Raw genomic sequence first — 25,807 nt, forward strand, 5'->3', positions numbered from 1 at the left:
TATCTCAGAGAAAGACATCTACAAAGCAATTCAATTGGCTGAGCATAGATGTCTGGTGCCATTTTAGATGTCCTACAATACGTGAGGCATCAATAAAGAACTTGCAGATATGTCTGGGAAATTATGGAAATCCCTGGCCCTTCTGGAGTAGCAGCTAGGGTGAAGCAGCAATCATCTAGATGCCTATTAAGTCCTGATTGGTGACATCAGTCTTGGCTGATCACATAAAAAAGAGGCAGTCTCCTGCTGTTTATTCCTCTGTCATTCCTGCACTGCTCAATTTTACACTCAATGATCAGGAGTTTGCTTCCATCCATGGTTCAGGTTATGTCAATATCCACTGGACTAAAGAGCCATTTTGAACTTACATACTGAAGGTACTTACACAGAAAGGTGAATCAGATACAGTCATCTTGTTGAAAAAAACAAACTAAAACCCCCAAAATCCAGAACAGGTAAAACTCTAAATCTCCACTTGGAAGTAACATACTTCTTTTTGATATTAAAATCATTCCTGTGACTCTTCTCTACAGCTTTGCCAGCATTTAAAAAATGTGAAACCTAGACCTGGAGAGAGTATTTAAGTATCTGTCTCGCCAACACATACAACCATGGTGATGCCTACCATGTTGTAGTGACTCTTTATCACTACTCATCTCTCTTCTCCTGTAGGAACTGCTTTGTATTGAAATTATACTGACTGGTACAGTTATTTACCTAAATTTTGTTCTCTGAGTCAATTATTCATCTATAATCAAAGTCCAGTTAACTTATTTTCTGAGCTGGATCTCTCAACCATTTTGAACACAAAAACAATATCGCTACTTCTCTAGTAAATCTGAATTTCCATAGTATCTGAGGTAGCCTTTTAATTACACGCTAGCGAACCAGAGAGCTCCACGACCAATTCTTTCAGGACTCCTGTGACCAAGTCAGTAGATTTTCTCTTGTAATACACAAATGTGATCATTCAAATTGGAAATTTAGAAAAGAAACAGATCAAATGTTTCAATTCTATGCACCAATATTAATAATTTTAATATGCCCCTCTAGCAACAGACTTTACAATTGCTAGGACTTTTTTTTTCCTTGTATACATAATTTACCATACATTATCAGCAATAAAATATTTTGGATACTACCTGGTCAACTTTCTATACTCTATAACTCATTGTCTATCAACAGCCATCTATTTTCTTTCTTTATTTATATACTGCTCTTTTCATTAACAGCCTTCATTTCCTCTCTGCACCAGAACAGGGTTTTATTTCTCCTCACTGATGACAGCACTGTGTATTTTTTGCTCGTTAGCTTAAGTATTCTTAAAAACATTCTACTTTCCATTGCAATTTTTCTGCCTAGAATATTTCATGCCAATTCAGTCTTCATTAATTGATCTTCACTTTATTCTCTGAAGTAAACAGACACTAACTTCACTGATGTCAGTGCTCTTTATACAGTTGCTAGTTTTCTAAATCAATATACAGAAACAGACTGGTTAAAGGAGTACAAACTTCCACTGTGATATATAGTTCCAGCACATGCTGTAAAGGCACTGCTTATACCTTTACAAATCAGCCACTGAAGTGCTCTTTACCAGATGAGAGAAGATTTACCGTGATGCCAAAAGCAATGACATGCTGCCCTCCCAAGGCCCTGCCACCTGCCACTGATTAAGAATAGACCAGCACCATTCAAATGGAATGCAAGTCCTTTCCTTTAAAAATAATGAGCACTGCTAGAAGGAGGTCCAGAATTTAATATTACTCCATATCATATATACGTTTTTGAAAGTAAGGTATAGTTATAAAATATTTGAAAATAAAACCAGTTGATTACAGCAATAGCGATAAAAAAGGATCAAATATTTACAACCAGTCTTTCAGAGATAAGTTAGAAAACCAAAAGGTGATAGCTTACTTGTCTCTTTCCTCCTGAGATAGAGCTCTCCAAATTACTAGGTTTAGGCGCCTATTAAAGAAAGCAAAGCAGTTTTTGAGAGAATGCAGTTCTTTGTGCATATGATCATCTCAAAACTAGCAAATAAACACAGTTTCTTAAGATATCTGCACCAATTTGTATTCCAAGAGCACTGCATCATCAAATGGTATCCTTATCATTCAGCTATGAAATTATCAACTGCAAGAGAAGGTGGGAAAACAGCATCTTCCATCAAGTAGCAACATGACTATTTCAGGGTCGTAGAAGGATTAATGGCTATCACTGCTGCTTCCTGTCAGGATTTTCTATGGATGGTTCTCTTCAGCACCAGCAAGCTAAATCAAATAACAAAACCGATTAAATGCCAGTTAAGCTAAGCACAGTTCTTCCAATTAAACAGTGTCAGAAAACTGTAGCCTGAAGACACATGAAGAGCAATGCTAATTTTTTATTTTTTTCTCCTAAGATAACCCCTCAGTTGTGCTATTCAGGTTTCTACTTCATTAAACTCTGGCTATGAAGAAAAAACATTGACAGGAAAACAGAAGCAATGCAGTTCTGAGATCTTTTAAAAGCACCACTAAACTTTCTGCTTTTCCTTATTAGACATAAATTATGAACTCTTATTAGGTCACCTAGCTTGCAGGTTTCTCTGTTTACTAACATCTCAAACAATTAAGCCATCACTCAATTACTTCATTTCATATTATAGAAATAACCATCTACCGATAATCCTAATTGCTGTAATTATAGAAAAATTTCCAAACTTCCTTTGGAAACAGAAGAAAAAATTCATTGTTAGGAAAAATTCAGATTGTAACCATTAGATTTTTAAGAGTCTTTCTAGATTTACTGGTGCATGTACAAAAAAGCTCATTAACACCAGACTTTGAATATGAATTTCTTGTTGATTCATTTTATCTACTAGAAACCAAACCCCAGCATTTTTAGAATGTAAATTACTTACTCTTTTACAATCTGCAGTCTCAGCACGCTCCACTGCCTACTTCATACTTCTAAATGTTCACACTCATAACTAACTCATTTGTAAAAGCCTCTGGCTATACAAGATCATATACATTCTGAGGCTTCCAGAGTTTTTCTCCTTCAATACTGGATATTCTCTTTGTCAGAGCAGAAATTTTCTGCCCTTGCCACTTTTTACCCTCTTAATCTGATGCTAAAGTCAATCTACGTAAGGGGAAGATATTGTCATGCTTGCTTCTGTTCTTGAAACCTGCACGCCCTGATGTATTGCCTCATCTAGAGATGTCAGAGAAAATTTTCACCAATCACTATTCACAAAGCTGAACTGCAGCCTTTGCAAATTCAATTACTGGAAAAGTACTGTGGCATGTACAGCAAAATAAATTTGACTGGGTTTCTGTTTCACATATAAAGGAAAAGCAATGAGAAATCTTTGTTACATTGTCAATTATAAGGATCTTCAGGCAGATCTCTCTTCTATACATCTTTTTCTCAGAAGTAGGGAACTCAATCCGACTATTGTAAATACATTGATTCTTTGATCTCTATGGGTAAACAGAAGTAAACCATACTCCCACTCATCAGTTTTAGGGAGATTGGGAAAATGCTGTCAGTAGAAGATCTTCAGAGTTTAACCAGAAAACACTTTTCTTTCCTTCAAAATTGAAGTCAATAAATGTAAAATAATCAATGGTATGGCACAGCAATTAAAAACTTGAATGTTTTTTCAGCAGTCGTCATCAAGAATATACCACTTCAACCTTCTATCAAAATGAGTGACAAATCCAGATTTCTGTGAGTTCTTCATCAGCCTGATAAACACAATATTGTCTCAGTGACAGAGGACACAAACCAGATAGATTTTTTCTTCACTGAATTCCATTAATATTAGACATAGCAAGCAGCATTTGCAAACCATAATTCTTGATTTTTACCACAAAAGATGGATGCATTTAGAAATAGGAAATGGGAATGAAAAAGAGAGCTATTACATGATTTAAAAAGAAATGGTATGACCATAGAGCTACAGAGGAAAAAAAAAATGTAAAGGGCCTCAGTAGAATTCATCAAAAAACAAAGACTAAACACTTGTCATCAAGGGTTTTTTGATCACATAAAATAATTACATCTGTAAGTGTTCTTAGAATATAGCCTAAAAAGATATTTCATTTATTAAAACAATTCTAGTCAAAGCTCTCATAAGGCTACTGAGTGATGTTAGTCAAATAATTGCATTACTTCAAAAAACATGCACAAAGTTAGATCAAGGAAAGAAATAGCTTAGACATGTAATGTCCTTGTCTTGTTTACTTCTGATGTGCTTTTACCAACATTTAATTAATAAGCATATGCATACCTTTCTCAAAAAAAAATAAAGCTGTCGGTATCTTATAGTATCTCAATTACACTCCTGCATCCATAGTTAGGTCCTAAGCAGCTGGCAGCAAAAAGCAAGCCCCTAATTTAAATATCAGTCTATGGATTTAGGAGCTTAATTGTAAGTTAAAAGTCTGTCTATTACTGTATGTTTAGGGAGGATTCCTCCCCAGGTTTATTCCCAGAAAATAAAAAAAAAAAATTTTTTTTCATTGAACAAACATAATATGAGCAACATGTTATTTATTATTCCTTGCCTATTATCTGGTTTTTTTGAGGAAAATAAACATTTCTCCTATAGGTTGATGGTGGATTAAAGTGTGTTGATTAAAGTGTGTTAATTAAAGTATGCAGAATTACCAGCATTGAGCAAAGCATGTGTAAGGTAATACCCACTACATAAGAAAAAATCCGAAATTAGACTGCAAAGATGATAAATTTCTGATAAGTAGACTTACCTTTCATAGGATCTAATTGCTTGTTCCAGCTTCTCCTTATAGGCATCAAGATTCACTGCCTGAGGATTAACTAGTGTGAGCCATTTCTTGTCATTGCTAACGTGGGCCAATGGTAACATCTATTATACAATAAAAGACAAAGATTTCACTTAGCATACAACTTTTTCTCCACTAGCATAACTGAATGCCCATGAGTCCAAGTCCAAGAATCAGAATAGGCAGAAGGAACACTGGAAAGATGCAGAAAGAAAGATCTGAGCACCCCAAAGAAATGTTAGAATTAAGACATAGTTTTCAGTCTGTTAATAAAATCTTCTGAAATTATACAGAAGTTATGCAGAAGTTGCAAATTAACATTCCTAACTACTGGTTAATTCTAACTAAATCAATACTGTCAAAAAAGTCACTCTAATAATGCAAGGGTAGGTCAGAAGGGAAGCAAGCATGCCTAGATCACGGCCATATTCCAGACTGTATTGCTTTAAACCAACATTCTCCTATACTTACTAGCATCTCATTCTAGCATACAGGTGGGATAGTTACTTATTTAAGTGTATTTAATACTCTTATTCTGGAGGACCATATTTTCTAAGGAAGTAGAGTACTAAAGGCGAAGAGAGACATTTTTCACCATCACACTGATCACCAAAGAGTGAACAAGGGTGATATTGCTCACTGAAACTAGTCTTAATTGACCACAATAATGCTTAGGAACCTAACCTGGTTGGTGAGAATCAGGAACTTCAATGCCTTTCAAATCTCACAATACAGCATCTACATAAGTCAACTTCATTATAAAATAGAAAGTCATACACTTACAAGTAGATCTTCTAGAGGCAGAGAAAAGGGTAGAAAAGAATGACAGAGGGAAGGAAAGATTCCTTCCCATCTCTCAGTCCAAAGTCCCACCATCATTCAGCCTCTTAAATTACTCAGCAGTTCATATAAGAAAAGCTATTTTATATATCAATGTCCTGATGATGATTATAAACAGAAAAAATCAAAGAAATGGAGAAGACAGAGAATGCTACTCTCCCCAAAACTGTCTTCAGTACATGTGGTTGAGTGGGAAGCTTCTCCAAGTGCCTGTCTGAGATCAGGATATAGATGACGAAAAGATGGACGAGGTTCAATTTAAATAAAACTAAACCTCTTGTTGAGGGTAAAAGGCAAACAATTAGAAAATAAAACAATAAAAAGACTTCCTTAATTGAGAGCATTTTTCAGTGATGTTTTATTTATGTTTGAAACATAACAGCCTAGCTGGATTCCAAATTACTGCTGTATGACCATTTTTTCAGGAGCAGTGGTATGACTTTATATTCCCCTCTCTTTCTGAGGATGTCTTCTCTCTGATTAATAAATACGTGCTACATCAATGCCAGACGACATCAAAGCTCCGCATACTAAATTAATGTTAAGATCACTTAGAAGCTAAAGTTAATGGGAACATGTCAGCGTAGTGTCTTGCCAGAGACAGATGAGGTAAATCTCTGCCCAGAATTGTGAGCCATGAAATCTGGCTACCTATCATTTCCAGGTGGGGTTTGAAAGCTGAAAGGCAAGGAACTGAGAGTACCCGTCTTCGAGCTCCATACTGCCATGATTGTTGTCAACTATGTTATTCAAACCAAGTTTATAAAAGTTCAGCAGTGCTTCACCATGTAGAAGCCTTCTCCTACATTTCATTACAAAATCCCAGTGCAAACAGCATCATTTGAAAAATTAATATTTAATACAGTTCATAAAACACTTTGAATAGAATATGAGGGGCAGACAAACATAAATACATTATTACAGCATTGAAGAATAAAACCAGAACATAATGTGTTCTTAGCAAACAGAAAACTTGAAATATTATGCATAGTTTGAGAGCAATAAAAACTGCTCACAAAGTCAAGAGAAATTTGACAGATTCAGCTGACAGAAATCACAAGGAAGCTTTTTTAGTGCCAAAATGTTTTGTCATTTTTCTAAATTAAATACTTAATACTTTCATATCACAAGAATTCACTTGTTTCAAAATGGCTTTTATTTCAAAACCAAAATTTCAAATTTTTAAAGACAAAATCAAAGCAAAATAACCCTAGAAAAATCTTTCTTATTTTAGACCTAACAAGATGTTTTGGTTGGCTGAATCTGAGCTTGATTCTTCTGAGCAAAGCATTGAGTCAAAACTCCATGACTTGCAAAGCTGTACTTAAGATGCCACAATCTGCAACAGATACTGAGATGGTTCTATGGGAAGGTTTGCTCCAGAACTACCACAGCATAATTTAGACAAGCCCCCAAACCATTTTTATTTTTTTTCTGGATATGAATCTAATGGGTAGTTTAATGAATTAACCTCTTTGAAATAACTCAGATGAAACTGACAGGTCACATACAACTGAAATCAACAGGTCAGCCTATTGTTAAGGAACAGTTGTCATGGAAACCTTTTGCTTGCTGCATCTCCAAGGTGAGAAAACTGCTTATAGTTACTCCATCACCACTGCTAGCAAAGACCGAAAATAAAAATTATACTACCCCCAGAGAAGCAAACAAGGCTTTCTGCACTCCGCAATAAGAAAACTAAAATCTCAGAAGGAAGAATGGAAAAATGTCTGTATGTTTATTATCTTTAATGAAGTCTTCTGAAGAACTGGAATAATCAAGATTCTTAATCAATTTGTTAATGTTTCCTATTCAAACTCTGTGTCTAGTCCCAGAAACTATTTTCTGCTTTTCCGTGATATGCTGGCATGAGACTTGAGGGAGAACGGGTTCCATAGCTCATAATTCTACTAGTTCCACCTCATGTGCAACCCCCAACCTTCTTTTTCCTTTCTATGCGCTGCTTCAGATCCAGAAAAATTCATGCCTGTACACATAGAACACTAATTTTCCACTGCCTGAGAAACTGAGTGTCTCCATACAACTAATGGGGATTAGCAGGTACAAAAAAAGTGGTAAAAATTATATATAATTTTGTGTTTATATCCCTGAATCTAAAGAAAGCCCATGGATCCCTGTATAGATTCGGTACAGCAGCTGTTCATTCTAAAAACACTGAACTATTTCAGCCCTGAAATAGGCTACCCTAAGCTCCCATGAACTATCATTAAAAATTACCTGTAGCACTTGCTGAATTATAGCTTTGACTATTTTTAAAGACCATTATGTTTTACAGACTACTGTTTTTGCAAATAGCAGTTCAAATTCAGCTCAGGATTTTCTGGAAAGGATTTGAAGGAGTCTTCATTTAGAAACATGGCAGAAAGAGCTCTACTTAGCAGGTGTATTCAGACGAAGATGGGAAAAGAAGTGACTGCTTAGAAATCGGTCATAAGAGTTATGTGAAAGTCACAATGTCTTTTCTTTGACATTTCACTTAGATTGTTTCATACAGTTTAGTAATCATTGAATATCTGGTTGGTTTTTTTTTTTAAGTACTGTTTTACATCTGAAAGGTTAAAACGTACAAATTTTAACACTTTTGATATTAAAGGCCATCTTTTTATAGCATACAAAAATATCACACTTAAAAAAAGTCCTTAAAGATCTTTGGTTTGACTTGCTTCTACTAAAACAGAGGATCTGGTTTTGCTTCCACAGTCTGCATGCTATAGCAAAAATTCCCATTCCTAAATTTAAAAAACAAACATGAAAGCTTTAAAATGTACAAACGTGTACATTTGTAACAAATATTTTACTTAGGTGTATATCACATCTTATTCCAAAATCCTTGCTTACCCCTTATTATTTAAACAGATGCTGGTTTGCTTTTACTTTGAGTATTGTTTAACAAAATAGTTTTTATTAGTTAAAATGAGCTGCAACATATTCATAGGACTTTCATAGGATGCATCACACAAGAATTAGAGCAACTTGCCACAAAATGGATTTCTTTTAAATGGAATGGCAATTAGAGCTTCATGATACACAATCCATCACGAATTTTGCACCTCCAGAATCTCACAATTGTCTACACCTATCAGAATTAAATTTTAATTGCTGAATTCCAATACTTTTCAAAAGATCTTAGCAGACCCATGTAAACCTTAAGAATGCACAAATGCACAAACTGTGCACCTGCACAGTTTTCCGAGTGACTTTACGGACCTAAAGTACATACTTCAGTGAATTAATACTTATCACCAGAGGCTGTGGTGCTCATGAGATTGCTGAACACCTGATGGCTGCACACTGCCATCAGCTGGTAACCATGAAAGAAAAATATATAGCTCAAAAACTTAAGGGTAAAGTCTGCAAGAAATACTATTAACTATCAGTTTTATCTTCTTACTGATGCATGAATGAACATTCAGGTATCTATTATACATTTAGTGCACATCAACCATCTACAACGAACACTAGAAAATGCAATTATGACATTTATAGAAATGAACAAAACAATCCTTTTGAAAACAATACCAAGTTTTATGTTTGCTTTGAAATAGCGTAAGAGTTTTACCTCATCAAATACTTTAGAAACTACGTGCTTGTCCAGAACTGGGATATATTTGGCACCACGAGGGACAGCTGTAGGAGCTAAGGCATCCATGATGGTGAGCCCCCTAGCAACCAAGCCATGAGTCTTTAACCAAAGAGCTGAAGACATATCTAGAGAACTAGAAAAAAGAGACTGTAAGATGTAGCACAAGGCAGAAATACATTTGAGAAGTTTGAAATTACTGAAGAAAAATATAAACTATAATTTTTGTGACATATTGATATATGCACACACATACCTTTTAGATGTCCTTTTCACAGCTTTCTGCATTTTCAGATCTAAGATAAAATATTTGCATTTCATTATTTCACAGGTTTTGTGTACACAAAAGTATACATTAATAAGCTGACATATAACAGCATCTTTTTTTATGAGCCTACTAGCAGTGTCACAAAGACTACACAATAATGTCTATTTCAGTTGCTAAATTAATCAATAAGACTTATGTTTTCTGCGTTTCGTGGTGCTTGATCAATAGTAACAGTGTTACTATATGCTTCATGAGCCCTAGTTAATCAATAAGGAAATTTATAAAATAGGTGGAGAATAATTTTTTTTTTAAATTGAACTTTGTATCTATTTATTTTTTATTACCCAAAAAGAAAGATTAACCAGTTTATTCCCCAATTCAAGATGTGACACCAAGTACTACCACCAATGAGATGGCCAGGAGTGGCTAATTTAAGGTATAGCACTACAAAAATTTGTATAAAGCATATATAGAGAACTAAAAATAAGGCACTGAAATATAAAAAAAGTCAAACATCTTTAAGTATCATAGATGACATTTTAGAACAACATAGAGGACCTATGTTGTTCTAAAAGGCCAATGTTGCCAAAAAGGCCAATGGAATCCTGGGCTGCATAGGGAAGAGTGTGGCCAGTAGGTCGAGGGAGGTCATTCTCCCCCTCTACTCGGCACTGGTGAGGCCACAACTGGAATACTGCATCCAGTTTTGGGCTCCCCAGTTCAAGAGGGACAGGGAACTGCTGGAGTGAGTCCAGCAAAGGGCAACTAAGATGATTAAGGGCTTGGAGCATCTCCCTTATGAGGAAAGGCTGAGAGAGCTGGGACTCTTTAGCCTGGAGAAGAGAAGGCTGAGGGGAGACCTTATTATGGCATACAAGTATCTAAAGGGTGGGTTGAAGGAGGATGGAGCCAGGCTCTTTTCAATGGTTCCAAGTAACAGGATGAGGGGTAACGGGCACAAGTTAGAACACAGGAAGTTCTGTTCAAATAGACGGAAAAACTTCTTTACGGTGAGGGTGACAGAGCACTGGAACAGGCTGCCCAGGGAGGTTGTGGAGTCCCCTTCTCTGGAGATTTTCAAGACCCGCCTGGATGCAGTCCTGAGTAATGTGCTCTGGGCAATCCTGCTTTAGCAGGGGAGTTGGACTAGATGATCTCTAGAGGTCCCTTCCAACTCTGAAAATTCTGTGATTCTGTGATCATAAAGTTCAGAGTTGCATGAATTACTAAGGAAAATGAAAACTATCTGGATATATATACAAGCCCCATTGGAAATACTTTTTAGAAATATGTGTCTGCCCTGGAGAGTATGTTTTTTCCAAGTCTAAGCATTTCAATAAAGTGCAACCTCCCTTTACATTGATACCACAGATTAGAACCACTACTCCCAGCTTTAACCTCAACATTGAACATAACTACAAATTACTGTATCACAACAATCTATTACTGTATAACAAGATTCTCAAGATCTTTTTATACTGTTGATAAGAAGCAACCGTGATATCCTTTCAGCAGTCTATGGTATAGCTGTATCACAGCCGCCACATACTGTGGACATAACTAAGCTATTGTAAACTGAATAGTTTGGGCACTGGCAGGAATCTGGCTGCAGCTGTGAGGACCCCGTTACAATACCCTCCCAAGTGTCCAGCTCTCTGCTTCGTCCCAGTCCTTTTTACTGCAGGTCTGCAGTTTTGTCTCAAATGAGGTTCCATTAGTTACAAATGTAGCAAGACAGATGTTATCATCTGCCCCACCCAGAACTTCCTGATCAGTCAACTTGCCTTTGAAAACGGTTGTACATTTCACATTCTTTTTGACAGAAAAACTCTTCTTTCCAGGAGATATTCCTTCCTCTGGGCTTTCTTCCCTAGATTTCATGCTATGGCTCAGGATTCGCAGCAGACTCGTCTTTGTTTGTTCTATAGGTGTTGAAAGGGAAAGAAAGGAAGAGCTATCTTACTGCTCAAGTAATGCCTGGGATTTATGAGTTCCTCTTTGGTGTCCAGTCCCAATTTTTAAGGGACTGCCTACACAAGACCTCAGATACGAAATTACTTCAGTACTGACTTGTACTTTCTACTTTCCCAAGGATGAAGACGACTTCTACATCAGCTGGGTAAACTTGGTTTTGGACTGCATGCAAAGGATACTTCAAAGAGAAACATAGTGTTACAGGTGTAGTAAAGAGAAATATTAGTGTAAGTAATGCTGTAACTAGTGAAAGACAGATCTCTCCATTCTTGTCAATGATGTACTTATCTAGAATAAAAAAGAGATTAGGGTTTAATATCTACTGTTAAAAAACTGTTTACAGAGCTTTCAAAACATTCTGTCAAAATGGTTAATTTTTCATTTGTCTGTTTGGGTCAAATAATTAAGATGGCTGTAAATAAAAATGGAGAGAAGTTAGTTATAATTTCAGAAAGATAACTATTTAAATCACCAAAGGCTTCATTTGTTCCTACAATGAGGGATGCTTCTTGCTATTTTTAAAAGAATCTTTTCAAGTTAGTGAGTAAATTCTGCTAACAACTGCAGTTCATTTTAGTCTTACCTGCATATAATGCTTTCTTCCGTCGGGCTGGACTGTCAGCAGTGGTTTGCCAGGTTTGCTGATGTGGTGTCAGTGCTGGCTCTTCTGAAGCACAGCATGGCCTGCTGCGGAGAGTAGTACTCAGCTCTTCAATGTCTTCGGCTACAGAAGACACAGTATGTGTCTGCTTGTGATTACGGCTTGTAAGTGACAAAAAGAAGAAGCAAGCAAGAAATCACCTCAAACATATATCACTGGTTTAAAAGAAAAACACTAAGCTGAAGTCTTTTGGTAATTTAAATGCTCATTTCAAATGCTTCCAACAGTGCAAAATATTGTCTCTATTATCCCTGTCTGCATTTCAAAGGGAAGTTCAAAGGAGGTTCAACTATTCTCAGGTTTTTAAACTATTTAAAAGTTGATTCTTTGTCTATTTAAAAGACGTTCATTACTTTTAAGGCAACACCCTTGTATATTTTTAATAAGGTCAGAATGTTCTGTAATAGCTGCTGTGAATCCTGGGGAAAAGAGTAAAACTACCATCAGCAATGAAAATAGCCAACATACACACATATATATATGCATATATATATGGACATATATACACACATATATATGCTTATGTCCCAGCATTAATAAAAAGAAAAAAATTGCAAATTCTGAAATAAACACTCATCTACGTTTTTATATTGGACATCCTACCTGCCCCTCCATACACATGCAATCATTCCACAGCACTCTCCAGTTTTATTTTACTTTATTTTTAATACCTTTATTTCAACTTACTGTTTTTAATAGATTTCTGACTTAAAAACCTGATTGTTTTTTTTAAATTTTTTTTTTTTTTGCTTTTGTACTATTCCTGCACAGATAAATAAGGCACCAAGCATGCTATTTTTTCACTAAAGCTGTGCTCTTGTAGAGATTAGAAGTAACGTCATGTTTGAAGCTACTGTTTTTTTCTGTTTGTTCCCCAAACAGAAACTCAGTATATTCAGACATGCAAAAAACTTTTCCACAGTGGCTCACCAGTCTGCCTCCAGTGTGCCATGGATGGACCTCTTTTTGAACAGTCATTCTTGGCACCATGAGATTTTCAGCATGTTTTTCAACTGATGCTGAACACAAAACTATTTTTAATGATGAGATTACTTATCTTTTGATAAAAAGAAAGGATAAATATGGCATGAACATACAGACACACATTGTAAAATCAAAAATGAAAAAGTGAAAGAAGTAAGCTGAATTTCATTTATGATGTTTGCCATCTTTTAAACAAATACATTTGTATTTCATTGTAATTCATGTTTCAATCAGCATATCCCAATGAGTAGCAATTTAGTCATGAAGTACCAAGTCAGCTCTACCAGTAGCACAATAATTTTTTGTGAATTCTCTAGGTCAGAGGGACCAACTTTATCACGTGCTGGAGACAGAAAAATATTTTCACCTCTTTGCTTTACTCCCAATAATTTGAGACTATTGATATATTTGAGATCGTTTTGTTTCAGGTATCACAGTATTGGTGTTTTTTTCCAGATTTTCCTTTTCCATTACTTTAACTGGTTTAAAACAAACAAACAAACAAACAAACAAAACCATAAACAAAACAAAACCAACAATCTTTCTTTTTAAAAGAGGAGAATGCCAGAGGTTAAAAATGCAAGACAATGAAAAAGGAGCAATGTAACTGATAGCTCCTAGCTCTTATTAACATAATAGCAGTATGAGGACATACTTATTCTCTGGATCATTTTCTCCATTATAACAATCCATCATCAGACATTCAGCATGAAAGGTCTTTACAGTCTCTAGGTCTCTCTCTCCTTGTTCAATCTCTCTTTTCAAAAGATTTATGTCTTCACTCTAACAAAAAGAAAATAAAATGTTTTCTTACAATTACTCCTAAACATGTTTCATTTCTGAACTGAAACTATGCAAGCTCTGATAATAATTCTGAATAATGACTCGATTAGGACAGCTGCATAATTTTATGTACTTTTTCATTTAGTCTCTCTGTTTCGTAAATCAAAGTTTATTTTGTTCACTTTCTATATGTATGAACAAGTTTATAGAAAACAAGATTAAAATGTGCTTGGCAATACAGCCTTTCAAATTATTCTTCCTTTTTAGGAAAATGACAAGCATTCCTTAAAAAGCCAGTTACTGCTTGAGATACAAACAGCCATATTTCTGAATAATGTAATGAGGTTAGTAGCTCCCCTCATTCCCAGCAAGTAAGCAAATAAATAAGCAAACAGATAAAATACAAGATATGTACATGACAACTGTTGCCCTGTCATTCTACAGATTACAGCTGTATCACATAGTGTCCCAGAAAAACATGAAGTAAAAACCATACTCTTCAAGTAAATATTGGAACTGACTGGGAATCATTTGGACTACAGGAGGAAACAGGAAGAAAATTCCAACGATCATCCCTTTACAACTCCCACAGGGCCAGAAGTCTGGAGATGGACAACACAGACTCTGTCCCTCATCTTTCCAACATATGCAGTGTCACACAGTCCACATCAGCAGAATCACCAAAATTGCCCAGTACACTCTCTGATATCTTTCAAGAGCTGGTGTATTTTCACATCTTCCTTCTGATCCGTGTCTGCAAAGTTCTAAATTTCCTCCTACTGCCTCAGTCCTGGTTCCACTACCTAATTTCTAAAATTTGTGGAACTAATTAACTGACTTCTAACTTTAATTAAAAACAAGAATATGATTTAAATGGGTGTTTCGGTTAGTCTATTCAGAAAATTCCTATTGGGGATTGTTAGATTGAGCTGCTTAGTCACACTTGATAGGTCACTGCTCTTCTAGTCATTTTATGCATTATAGATCTCTCCCCAGTGACTATTGTAAAGCAAACTTCTAGCAAAATTCATAGAATCATCAAACCCATCTCTGATCTCTCATCATTCAAACTCAGCTCTGCATTCTCTCATTTATTAACAGAATACAAACCATAGTTTCATTTAAAACAGTAACTTACTTCTGAGACAACTGAAATCACGTTTCTTCCAGACCTGTATTTGACCTATATGTTTTTTGGGTTGGGTGGTTTTTTTGGGGGGGGGAGTGTGGGCGGTTTTGCAACAGAAGCAGTATAAAGGAATGTTGCATGATATTTGGGCTTTTATTGTTGTGGTCTAATAAAATTTAATAAACAAAAAATGGCACACTCATTGCTTTCACATCACTTCAAATCTGGATAATATTAACACTCTTTTTTTAATAATCTATTGTAATATGAACTCACGGTAATGCGAGTCCTGTGGTTCCTTCAATAGCATGAAGAAACAGACACATTTATTTTTGAATACTCGCAACAATAAACTCTGCAGCATCAGGATCAGTCAAATAAATGTTGTAATAATGAAACCGTCCCCCTGTTTCAGTAGACAGTTTGTGTAAAAATTTATTAGCTTCTATATCATCACAGTTGAAGGATACAGTATGGATGGGAATTTTACGATGATGTTGGACTTGAGCCAGAATTATTTGAGGGGGCTGAAAATAAAAAAAATGTATGTTAAATGTGGCATCTAGAAATGTATCTATCAACATATGAAGAATTTGTAAGAATCTAATCAGTCATACTGTTGCTTAGCGATAGATATAGATCAACTAAAAGCATACATTTTACGTAGACTGCTATTTCATAATTATATAAAATTAGCTAATTTTAAATTGAATTTGAAACACTGATAATGCATTAAGACACAGGATACCCTAATAAATAAAACCTAAATTATAATATAATCAGCACTCTCTGTTTCTGAAGTCTTAAAGGATATTAGGAAATTAAACTACTACATTGATGTTTAGTATCACTGGATGTATATAATTCAATATTTTTGGATGTATATAACTGTTTTCTGGTATTGAATTAGTTCAATGATAAGTTGATTCAATACCAGAAAACAAAATAGCGGCTGAGAAAATAACATCTACCGTGTCTAAAAATTTTGAAGGATCCAGAAGAAAGAAATTCTCTAACTTCTTATAACACTTTGTTGTTCAGAATACTGTCATAAATCTTGATAAATTTAGCTTTCTGCTGATATTTTCAATATAGTTGTTTGTTGCACTTTAATAGTTAAAAGCAATCTTGGTCATTTCCTCTTTTTCATCTAAAAAGTATAGTATAAATCATAAAAACCATTATTAACTAGGTAAAAACAAATTAAGTGTTAATTAATTTCTAAATTAATAAAAATATTAAGATGAAGAATCCGAATAAGTGTATGTTAAGCCAAATTATTCTTTAATAAAATATGAATACATGCTCCTATCTAGCAAAAGTAAATATGAAAATGCAAAGATTGTGATCAGCTGTAAATTGAGTTTTAATGAGTGACAGTCAATATCAGCTTGTCTTTATAAAACATTAAGATTAAAATTAAAATTAAAAACAACATTAAAAGATAATTTGAAGTTTCTCATCTGCTGACTGAAATCAGGTTTACATTTTGATATTCAAATTACTTCAAAGCATATAAATCCACCCTTCCTTGTGGGCCACTTTCCCTTTATCAAGAAAAACAGAACAAAAAGTGAGCCTTTAGAATTTTTCTTCCTTATCAAGGTGTACAGAAATTATTTCTGAAAGTTTGTGGTGCTTTCTGAATCCTATATTTATTGTATATGCTTCAGTAATTAATTTTATGTGCCCTTCAGCCCAGCTATCTACCTACGTCAGAGTTTTGCTGCATATCTGCAGTCACAACCAAGCTAAATTTTCAAGGGCAAATAAAGTATTCTCAGCATACCAGCTAATTTTCACCATGCATTACAGCTTCAAAGCTCAATTCTACCTAATCTGCATCGTTACATCTTATCAACAAGTGGTTTTTTTCCAGTTTGTAGTTGGTGTTATATAATGTGGTATAACATGAAATGGCATCATTTTAAGTCACAGTAACAACCCTTCTGATTTTATTATCCACTTAAAGCTAAACTTAAAGTAACTCCAGATCACTGCTACTCCAGAATTCCACTTACATGAGATCTAATTTGACTCAGCAGGATAAAAACAGAATTCAGTATCATACGGAGACCTAATGGAACAATATTAATGGTAACATCTTTATATGAAAAGAATGTAAATTAATAATTGGGCCCTTACTCCTCGGACATGAGGTAATCTTTGTGTAAGCTCTGCAACAGAATGTAGGAAGATACATACCTATATATTTGATGTGTTCTTTGTTGAACACAAACTTGGGTTTTTTTTACTTTGCTATCAATCATTTTCGTTTTAGGTTTTCAAGCCATCACACAAGATTGCAGGGTTTTAATATTTAAATCTAACCATATCATGGGGCCATCATTATTTTCTGATTTTTAATTCATGAGATATTTGTACTAAGTTAGGGAGATATTTTATTTAACACAAATCCTAACCTTGATACTAGCATACAGCTTTAATGTTTAGTTTCCAGATCCTTAAAATAACTCATGAGAAATGTCATGTACCAAAGACTGGACTGTGGGTGGAGAGGTCTAATCAAAACCCATTCACAAACTGCACATTTCTCAGATACAATTTTTCAAGATTATGACAAAGTCAAAGAGACTCAGCTCTGGAGGTATGATATTCATCTCATACTTCAGCCTTCTGCCACCATGACTGTAGCACCACATTACTGCATTTTCTGTTTTCTCATTTCAGAAATACCTGGTCGGGTCTCCCATCAGTCAAGAGATAAATAGCCTGAGAGTCAGTATCGGCAAAAGCAATCTGGAGAGCTTTGAGTGTATTCGTGGAACTTCCAACCTAAGAAACAAAAAAGAAAAAGACAAAGAAACAGCTATAAATACTAACAGTTCTTTGCTGCTGTTCTTAAATTCGTATGACAGTTTACTGATGCAAGGGATATTACAGAACCATAATGAGTAATAAAATGGTAAAAATGTTTTATTATGTCAAATAGCTAGAAAAATCAAATCAAGTGTCAAAGTAGCATAAATTGGTACCAAATTGGTATTCAGTGCTTATGGAAAAACACATAAGAAAAATACTGGCAACAGAAATAGGAGCTGTAGAAGCAAAAGCAATCACTAAAAGACTATAAACAGATAGCAAGAAGTGAGATAAAAGTTATATTCGATTATATTTTCCCACTGCTGCTCCTGATAGCAAACTCATCACACTCCCTTGAAATATATATTTTACTTAACCCAATAATTCAAAAGCTCCACAAAAGAGTTGCACAAGTTTATTTCTCAAAAATAGCTAAAGGACTTTGTGGTTTTCTGAACAATATTTTTTTTCAGACTATCTCCAATCTACACCCTCAGCACATCAATGTAAACATCATTTATTTTTTAGCACAGAAGTTAGCTATAACCACAAAACATACACAGTAAAGCAATATTATGCCCTTTAAAAATTCATATTTGAGTAATACTAGCACTTTTCCTGTGTCATTCACAAATAGTGATCATTACCTGTCTTCTTTCTTTTTAGACTAAATGCAACTCTAAACTCACCGAAATGCATTTCATGGCTTATGGGAACCTAAAAACTACATTTTACATCTTCAGACTTCCACCTTTCAAAACTTCAGTGTACAAAACCTTCCAAATTTAAGGGAAAGGTAAGGATTTATCAGTATGGAAAAGTATTTCATCAACTCTTAGTCCTAGTCTTTCAATGGGGCCAAAGCAAAATCCCTGAAAAGGTATGAGTCTGTTTTATGCTAGTATAACACCCTGCATACTAGTCTGGAGGGCAGTGAGGATTGCAGTGGTGTAAATGAGAAGAGACTCAGGATGCACATACATAATGCATTACAGTAGATGTAAATCACTATTATTGACCCACACAAAATATGTTAAGATATCCCATTATTTCTTCAGTCCTGTTAATTGTGTAAAACTTGCTCCAGTCCATCCCTCCAGAAAACAGTTGTATTAGAAAGGGCAAAGTAAATCAGGCAAAATGGAATAGGAGGTACACTCTGAGAGTGGCTCTGTATAGCTGTGTAAGAATGTATGGGCCAGGCAACAAGATGGTTCAGATGCTTTACAATCCTATCTTCTCATCCACAAACAATCCTTACCAGTACTCACTCACAAGACATAACTAGCCTGAGCCATTTTCTTTGTGTTAAGTATATCTAATATTCCTAATGCTTTAGTAAGCATTATAAAGTTTTAGGCACACATCACTCGTGTAAATTTGCCATCCTGGCTGTTTTCAATAGTGGTACATGGTTTTGATCTGACAAAACAACTTCTTCCACTATATCATGGCAGAATACTGTGGATGCTGATGATGTGAAGGAAATAGCTATATTCCTTATGATAAAAGCTGTTAATTTTAGATTTCTCAGTTGCTACTATTTCAGATGGACGCTGGTTTTATCACTGTTTAAACTAAGTTACCATGCTTCAGCTACGTGGCACGATCACCTCTAAAATTTTAAATGTTATCACCTCTAAAGGATTTTTAAGGAACAGTTAGTTACTGTTTATAGCTCAGCCTCCTGGGACCAAAGTGTACAAAATGAGATCAAAGGATCTACTCTGATTAATATTCCAGAGCAATCTTCTGTTCATTTCAGCTTCACTATAAAGGCAGCTTTCTGGTCTCAGACTTACGTCTGCACAGCTTTAAACAAACTAAAAGGTCAGCAGCAGATGTCATCCCTGAAAAAAAGTAGACTGTTCTTGTACCATTCTCTGTACCATTTCAGATGTCTAGATCTGAACTTAGAGGGAAATTTATAATCAACGATTCGCAACTTCATGAAAAATGATGAAAAAGGCCACTCCCAAATGCATGTTCAAGATGGTATCAAAGTATAGTAGTTCAAAGTATTATTGAACATGCATGATGCTGTACCCTGTGTATGGCTTAAACAGAGCCACTTTTTCAAGTCTCAAGAAAGGCAATAAAATTAAGTTTATTAACCTCAGTTATAAGTATTCACCAACTACTCAGTGAGGTTACACTAATACTTCCTTTTCTCCATGTGTTTGTCTGTTAGTACTTTCTGAGAACACCAGGTTATTCATCTTGATTTGTAGACTCAGAGGTATTATGTAGCTTCCACAGTTCCCTCATCCCCAGGAATTTCATGATTATGTTTGAGGTACAGCTGTCAAAATGCTGAGGACTTTCATTATATAAACATGTTTTTTTTGTGTTAGAAAACATAAAATGGGATAGATCTGTCCTCTTGTATGACTGATTTTCAGTCCTGTGCTCATAACATTGCTGTCCACATTAACTGGTCATAAATCAGCTGCCAGTTAGAGTCTGGTGGCTGACTACAAGCATTTCTACTCTGTTTCAGGGAAAAATCCTCAGATTTTGGCCACTGTCAGAGAAAGAATACTGGGTAGACAGAGACATTTGGTCTGAGTATGGTTGCTCTCATGTTCCTATGAAGGCTAAAGTCAGCTGTCTATCTATGCACCAAAAGGGATTAGAAATGCTCCTCCAGCTTGCTGGCACCAGTTTCCTGTATCACCTCTGAGCGGTAAGACTGCCAGTGACATCCCTCATCCATGCAGCATCCCTGCAGCAAGACTGACAAATTTAGACACAGGGTCTGAGCACTATCATGGTTCCTACAGAAATCAAATTGGCCAACGTTTGCAGTGTGGCGACTAAACATAGCAGGCTGCAAGTTGAATGAATATGATCTTATAAACAGGTCCACTGTTAAAGGATTACTATACCTGACAGAGATAATACATTTTGCTCAGATCTACTAAAGTCTATACATCATCTATATTTTCAGCTTACTCAAGTCAAATACTTAGTCAATCCAAAAATAAGCCAGCCATACAGAAAGACACAAATATAACTTTGTACAAACACGCTTTGTGATAATTAGTTTCCACGTTACCTCAAGCCCTTTTATCCAAAGCCAAGCATCTTGCAAATTTTCCTCATTAACTTCAGCAAGTTTCTCTTGCCATGCCACTGCTTGGGCACTAAATTTCACAAAGTTAAATCTCTTCTTGCATCTCAGTTGTTCCTGCAAGAGAAAGCATCTGAATTTTACTCAGTGTTAAAAGAAAGAATACTTGTATGCTGAAATACTGACTAGTAGGAGTAGTTTTAATTAATATACGGTTGATCATATGGTTACAATAAATTATGATAACATTCAGTTATGGTATACAGAGAGACATACACAGAGGCAATTATAGCCTGCAATTATTAAGATTACTTGAACTTCCCGATTTAAGTCCCCATTTACTCATATTTCTCAAACTACTTAACAGCAAATGTCTCGGAGAGCAAGAGAGAGATGAAACCGGGTACGAACAGTGGTATAAGGAAGAGATTATGACTGCTGACCAAAGGAAATTGAAATCAGAATCAAAGTAAGACATCATTTAGAGGAGAACAAGAATCAAATTTAGAGAACTGGCAAGGGGAACTAGGACAGCAAGAGAGAATTAAGTTAAGAATTTGCTGAAGTTGCTTTCGGACAGAAGTTATAAGGAGGGAAAGATTTGTGCAAGCTAGTACAAAGTTTCAGAGCCTGGAATCTTTGCCTCCCTTTCATCACCATTTCTGTGCAGCTGCCTGTGAAACCTCCTGGCACAGTATCTACTCATTTTCTAGTGCTGATCTGCCTAGAGGAACACATCATACTACGTCCTATCACTTGTGCACTTAGCTCAAAAACTTCTGTTACAGTTTTACATTTTCTAGCCCTAATAATGATTGCTATCAATGCCAGACTGATGGAATTTTTGTTAGTTACTCCTCTCAGGTCTACAAACATTAATATTAATCATGTTTTAACAGTGCCCGTTTCTCTCCAATACTAACGTAAGCTTAGGTGACATCATTGTAGATTTCTAAAACTAGATGAGATAAATCCTGTCTTAGGTGTGCCTTCCAGTACTCACTGCTTTTGAGGTACTTCTGCACTTTGCAAGTCCTTTGCAAAGTTCTGAGTTACTGTAAGATGCACGCAAGTTAAAAACGTTCTATACCCTCTATTGTAAAGGTATGAAAGTGAGTCTAGAACACACATTACAAATTACAACATGCCAGTGGAACAGGATAACACTGCTTAAAAACAAAAATGAAGACGCCAAAAAGTGTTTCATTGAATAAATTTTTTTGGTTTTTCTTTTTTTTTCCTTTCTTTTTTTTTCAGAGGGAGGTGGCTTGAGGGAAAGAACTACTTAAGATTTTTTAATTTCTAATATTTTCTCCATTTTTTTGAAATATTTGTAGAAATGAGGAAAAAGTATAAAATTTTAACTGAAAAATGAGCACATCAAGAAAAATCAAAATATTCTTATAAAGCTGTTATATTTAAAAATCATTAAAAAAAAACAACTACCAAACAAACCTAGAGTAATAACCACACCAAAAAGATCAGCCTCCTCTAAAATGCTCCTCAGTCGTCATAATCATCACTTTGTCACACCTGTATGAGCTGAAATATTTTCTCCTTCACCCGTGGCAGCTTATCCTTCATAGACTGGGATGTATCAATAAGAATATAGATATCATCTTCAAACACATTCCCAAAGAGCCCTCTGCTTCCTTGTTGGAGCCACTTGATCCTGGGGGAGGGGAAAAAAAATACCAAAACCCAGTCTGAGAGATCTTTGGAGCTTTGCATATCAGAATCTAACAGGAAGGTCCTTTTTAACACTTCTGTACTTCTTATTCTCTTTCCCTAAGCACCTGTTACTACTCACTGTCAAAAGCAGTATATTGGCCTTGCTGAACCAATCCTTTGTCACTACATAACAACAAAAGAAATTTTTATTTTCTAATTTCAGTAGGAATCTGGAGACGGACAAAACAGACAAAGCAATACAGTACCTTTATAAAGTCAAATATTAGGTAGCTTGAGCAGGGAAATCCCATCAGGAAGTAACTATAACTATTGCCCCTGTAACTGTTCTCCAGCCTGAACTCACGAAATCATTTAAACATATGCTAATATGCTTCCCTTTTCAGGGAACCGCTTCAGAATGTATTCTGCAAGGAACTTGAGCACTTTGAAGAATCTTAGTATAACACAGATGCTTCAATGCTTTGCTGACCTTGAGCCTTAAATACAGACTTAGTTTTACATTTTAAACAGGATTTAAGCATGCCTGCCAGTTAAATACGTGCATACATACTGCTGTGTACAAGAACATTTCCTCAGTAATGGCTGCAGCAGGTCCAAATCTGATTTCCCTTGAGAGCCATAAACTACTTGTCTACTCTGAAACAGAGACATTTAACAGACGGAATATAATGGCCCTGGGAAAAATATTACTCATCTCCACAGAGGTTTATAAAAATGATATAATGGAAATGTAAAGGATCCTATTACATTTGCTACTGATAGCTATTTTGCCATTAGTTATTTCCCCCAAAGCATTTGATGAGTTCTACCAAGACTTTTTACCAATGAGATGAACTATTCAAAACAGCAAACCCATAATCTTGGCTTGAATTTCAAAAATATAAACTCAACAAAACCCTTTACCTCAAATTTTCCTTTCACAGTATGTTAACGTTATCCTAAATACAGCAAGATGAAGATAAACTAAAAGGAATAACAAAATTCTGTTTGACCTTGCTAAATGTATTCAGGCTGTCATACTTTTGGTAAAGAAGCAGCAATAAAATGAAAGTTCACATCCTGCTTTTTTCAGTAAGACATCTCGTTGTCCTAATATATAAAACAGAGGGCAACATTTATTCTTTCTCTCAGTTCTACTATATCCATTTTGAAGGTTTCCTTCTTCTGCTAATGTAGATATGAAAGCAAATTTACTTTAGGGCATCTTTAGGACAGATGAATCAGATCCTCAGATTGCCTGTTTTTTTGTAGATGTCCTACAAAAGCTAAGAGTGTATCTATACAACTGCAGAAAAGTAAACTATGGATCTAGCTTGAGCACTGAACTTCTGATCATATGCATTACTTAATAGTTCATGCCCTGACACTGATCTAGACTGTTCAAACTTGTCTTCAATACAAAATTGCAAAAAGGGCAGATAAACAGCATCAGCACGGGCACAAGCCAAGCTGTGCTACTTGGTTTCAGAGGTATCACAAGAGACCCCAGATACACAGGATGAATTTTTACCAAGTTTGACTGATGATTCTCGAAGTTATCTGCTACTTTATGTCCTGATGCTTTCTGAAACTTTCAGCCGTATTTCAATAATGCACAGACTGACTTTCACATTTGTGTTCCAGGAGAACAAAAGACAAAATTCTTAATCGGTTTTTTGACATGACTACTAAGAAATCCTACACACAAGATTCTGATCTAAAATGGATTTCTGGCTCAGTACTGCTACTAGCCATTTACCAACCACTTCAGCTTATTACGACAGTAAATGTCAAACATTTCAACATCAATGTAAAATAATACAAACTGATTTTGCTTGACTGAACACTAACCTTCTTTCCACTTGTCTGAGAGCCGTCCTCATTTTCTCTTCATACTGCTTATACTTTTCTGTACTAACATACACATGAACTACAGATCCATCTTTCCAGAAGGTATGTACAAACTTGTCACAGTATTTTGCATTAATTACCTTCCTCTTTGTCTCCTACAGCCAAGAAAAAACATGTTTCATGTTCAAAACATTATTTTGCAGTGCCTTTAATAATTGGCCAACAAACTTCAAATGTACATGCTTGTTGCACATGAACAGGTGCAGAAATAGACATGGGATAGGGTGGTCACAGAATTTGCTCCTAGCAGAAGTCAATAGAAACTGTTTTTACTCTTGTAGCTAGCAAGAACAGAAGCTTTTACTGAACAGAGTAATGGTAGGGTTTGAAAAAAACAAATTGAAGACAAATGAATCCAAATTTGTTTAAAGACCTGCAAACACTGGAGCAGCTGAGACCAACACTTTTTCTAAGGAAAAATAAAGGTGACAAGCAATCTTTGCCCTACCCCACACAAATACATAGAAAACCAAGATAATGCTTAAGCCAGTCCTGATTCTTCCTTGCAGATTGCATGTGGACCATGAAGGAGTCCTTGAAACAGTCATTTTCAAATAGCCCTTTGAAACAATTTTATTTATGGCCATCTTTGTCACAGTCCACTAACAGATTGATTTTAACAAAAAACACAAAACAACAGACCATACGCTTTATCATGAATCCATCTATCATCAGTCAAGTTTTCAAGCTTTAAAAGAAAAACCAAACAACTCACAGGACAGGAGCGAAAATTAACAATACTCACAGCATCAGTTTGTGAAGATTCATCTTCTGGTTTAGTTTTTATGTCAACAATCCCTTCTGCATGGCGAAAAGTACAATCAGCAAGCACATCATACAGCGTGAGCTTCTGAGCTTTCAAGCCGTACTTCTGCAACCACTTCTCAGAACTCAAATATTTGTCAGATGTATGTTTTTGTAATGGATAATCAGTTTTTGTTGCTAATAAAGAAAATAAAACAAACAAAATCTCCTGTATAAGATGGTTCATTTTGGATAAGCTATTTTCAAAACCAGACTACGACAGTGGAGTTAAAATTTTCAAACTTGTTCTGCTTTCACTGTCAGCATTGGAATGGCTGGATATTTCTAATGGATTTTTAATATTCTCTACTTTGTTTGTGTTTTTTTTCTTATCAGATAATTCTTCACAACAAATTCCTTTTTAACTGCAACAAACCCATCAGAAGACAGAGAGCAAAGAAGACAAATAGCTACAGGATCAACATATAAAAGGAATATTCTTAGTAGTATGAAGGTTGACTTAACCTTCATACTGTTTGAATCACA

The 25,807-nt window shown here is 35.4% G+C and overlaps 1 protein-coding gene across 1 annotated transcript in view; it reads right to left on the minus strand.

Moving 5' to 3' along the window:
* VWA3B (von Willebrand factor A domain containing 3B) overlaps positions 1-25,807 on the minus strand; it is a gene marked incomplete at its 5' end in the record, with an annotated part of 71,615 nt that overhangs the window by 20,636 nt on the left and 25,172 nt on the right. The window contains 13 exon segments of the mRNA XM_082497570.1: positions 1,921-1,971; positions 4,764-4,882; positions 9,220-9,376; positions 9,497-9,536; positions 11,293-11,430; positions 12,066-12,244; positions 13,783-13,910; positions 15,387-15,566; positions 17,737-17,835; positions 20,921-21,052; positions 22,469-22,607; positions 24,458-24,612; positions 25,263-25,459. Coding sequence (XP_082353696.1) covers positions 1,921-1,971; positions 4,764-4,882; positions 9,220-9,376; positions 9,497-9,536; positions 11,293-11,430; positions 12,066-12,244; positions 13,783-13,910; positions 15,387-15,566; positions 17,737-17,835; positions 20,921-21,052; positions 22,469-22,607; positions 24,458-24,612; positions 25,263-25,459 — 1,714 coding nt within the window.

The sequence above is a fragment of the Vanellus vanellus genome (assembly GCF_965231255.1).
Source record: "Vanellus vanellus genome assembly, chromosome: 1".
Classification (NCBI taxonomy): Eukaryota; Metazoa; Chordata; class Aves; order Charadriiformes; family Charadriidae; genus Vanellus; species Vanellus vanellus.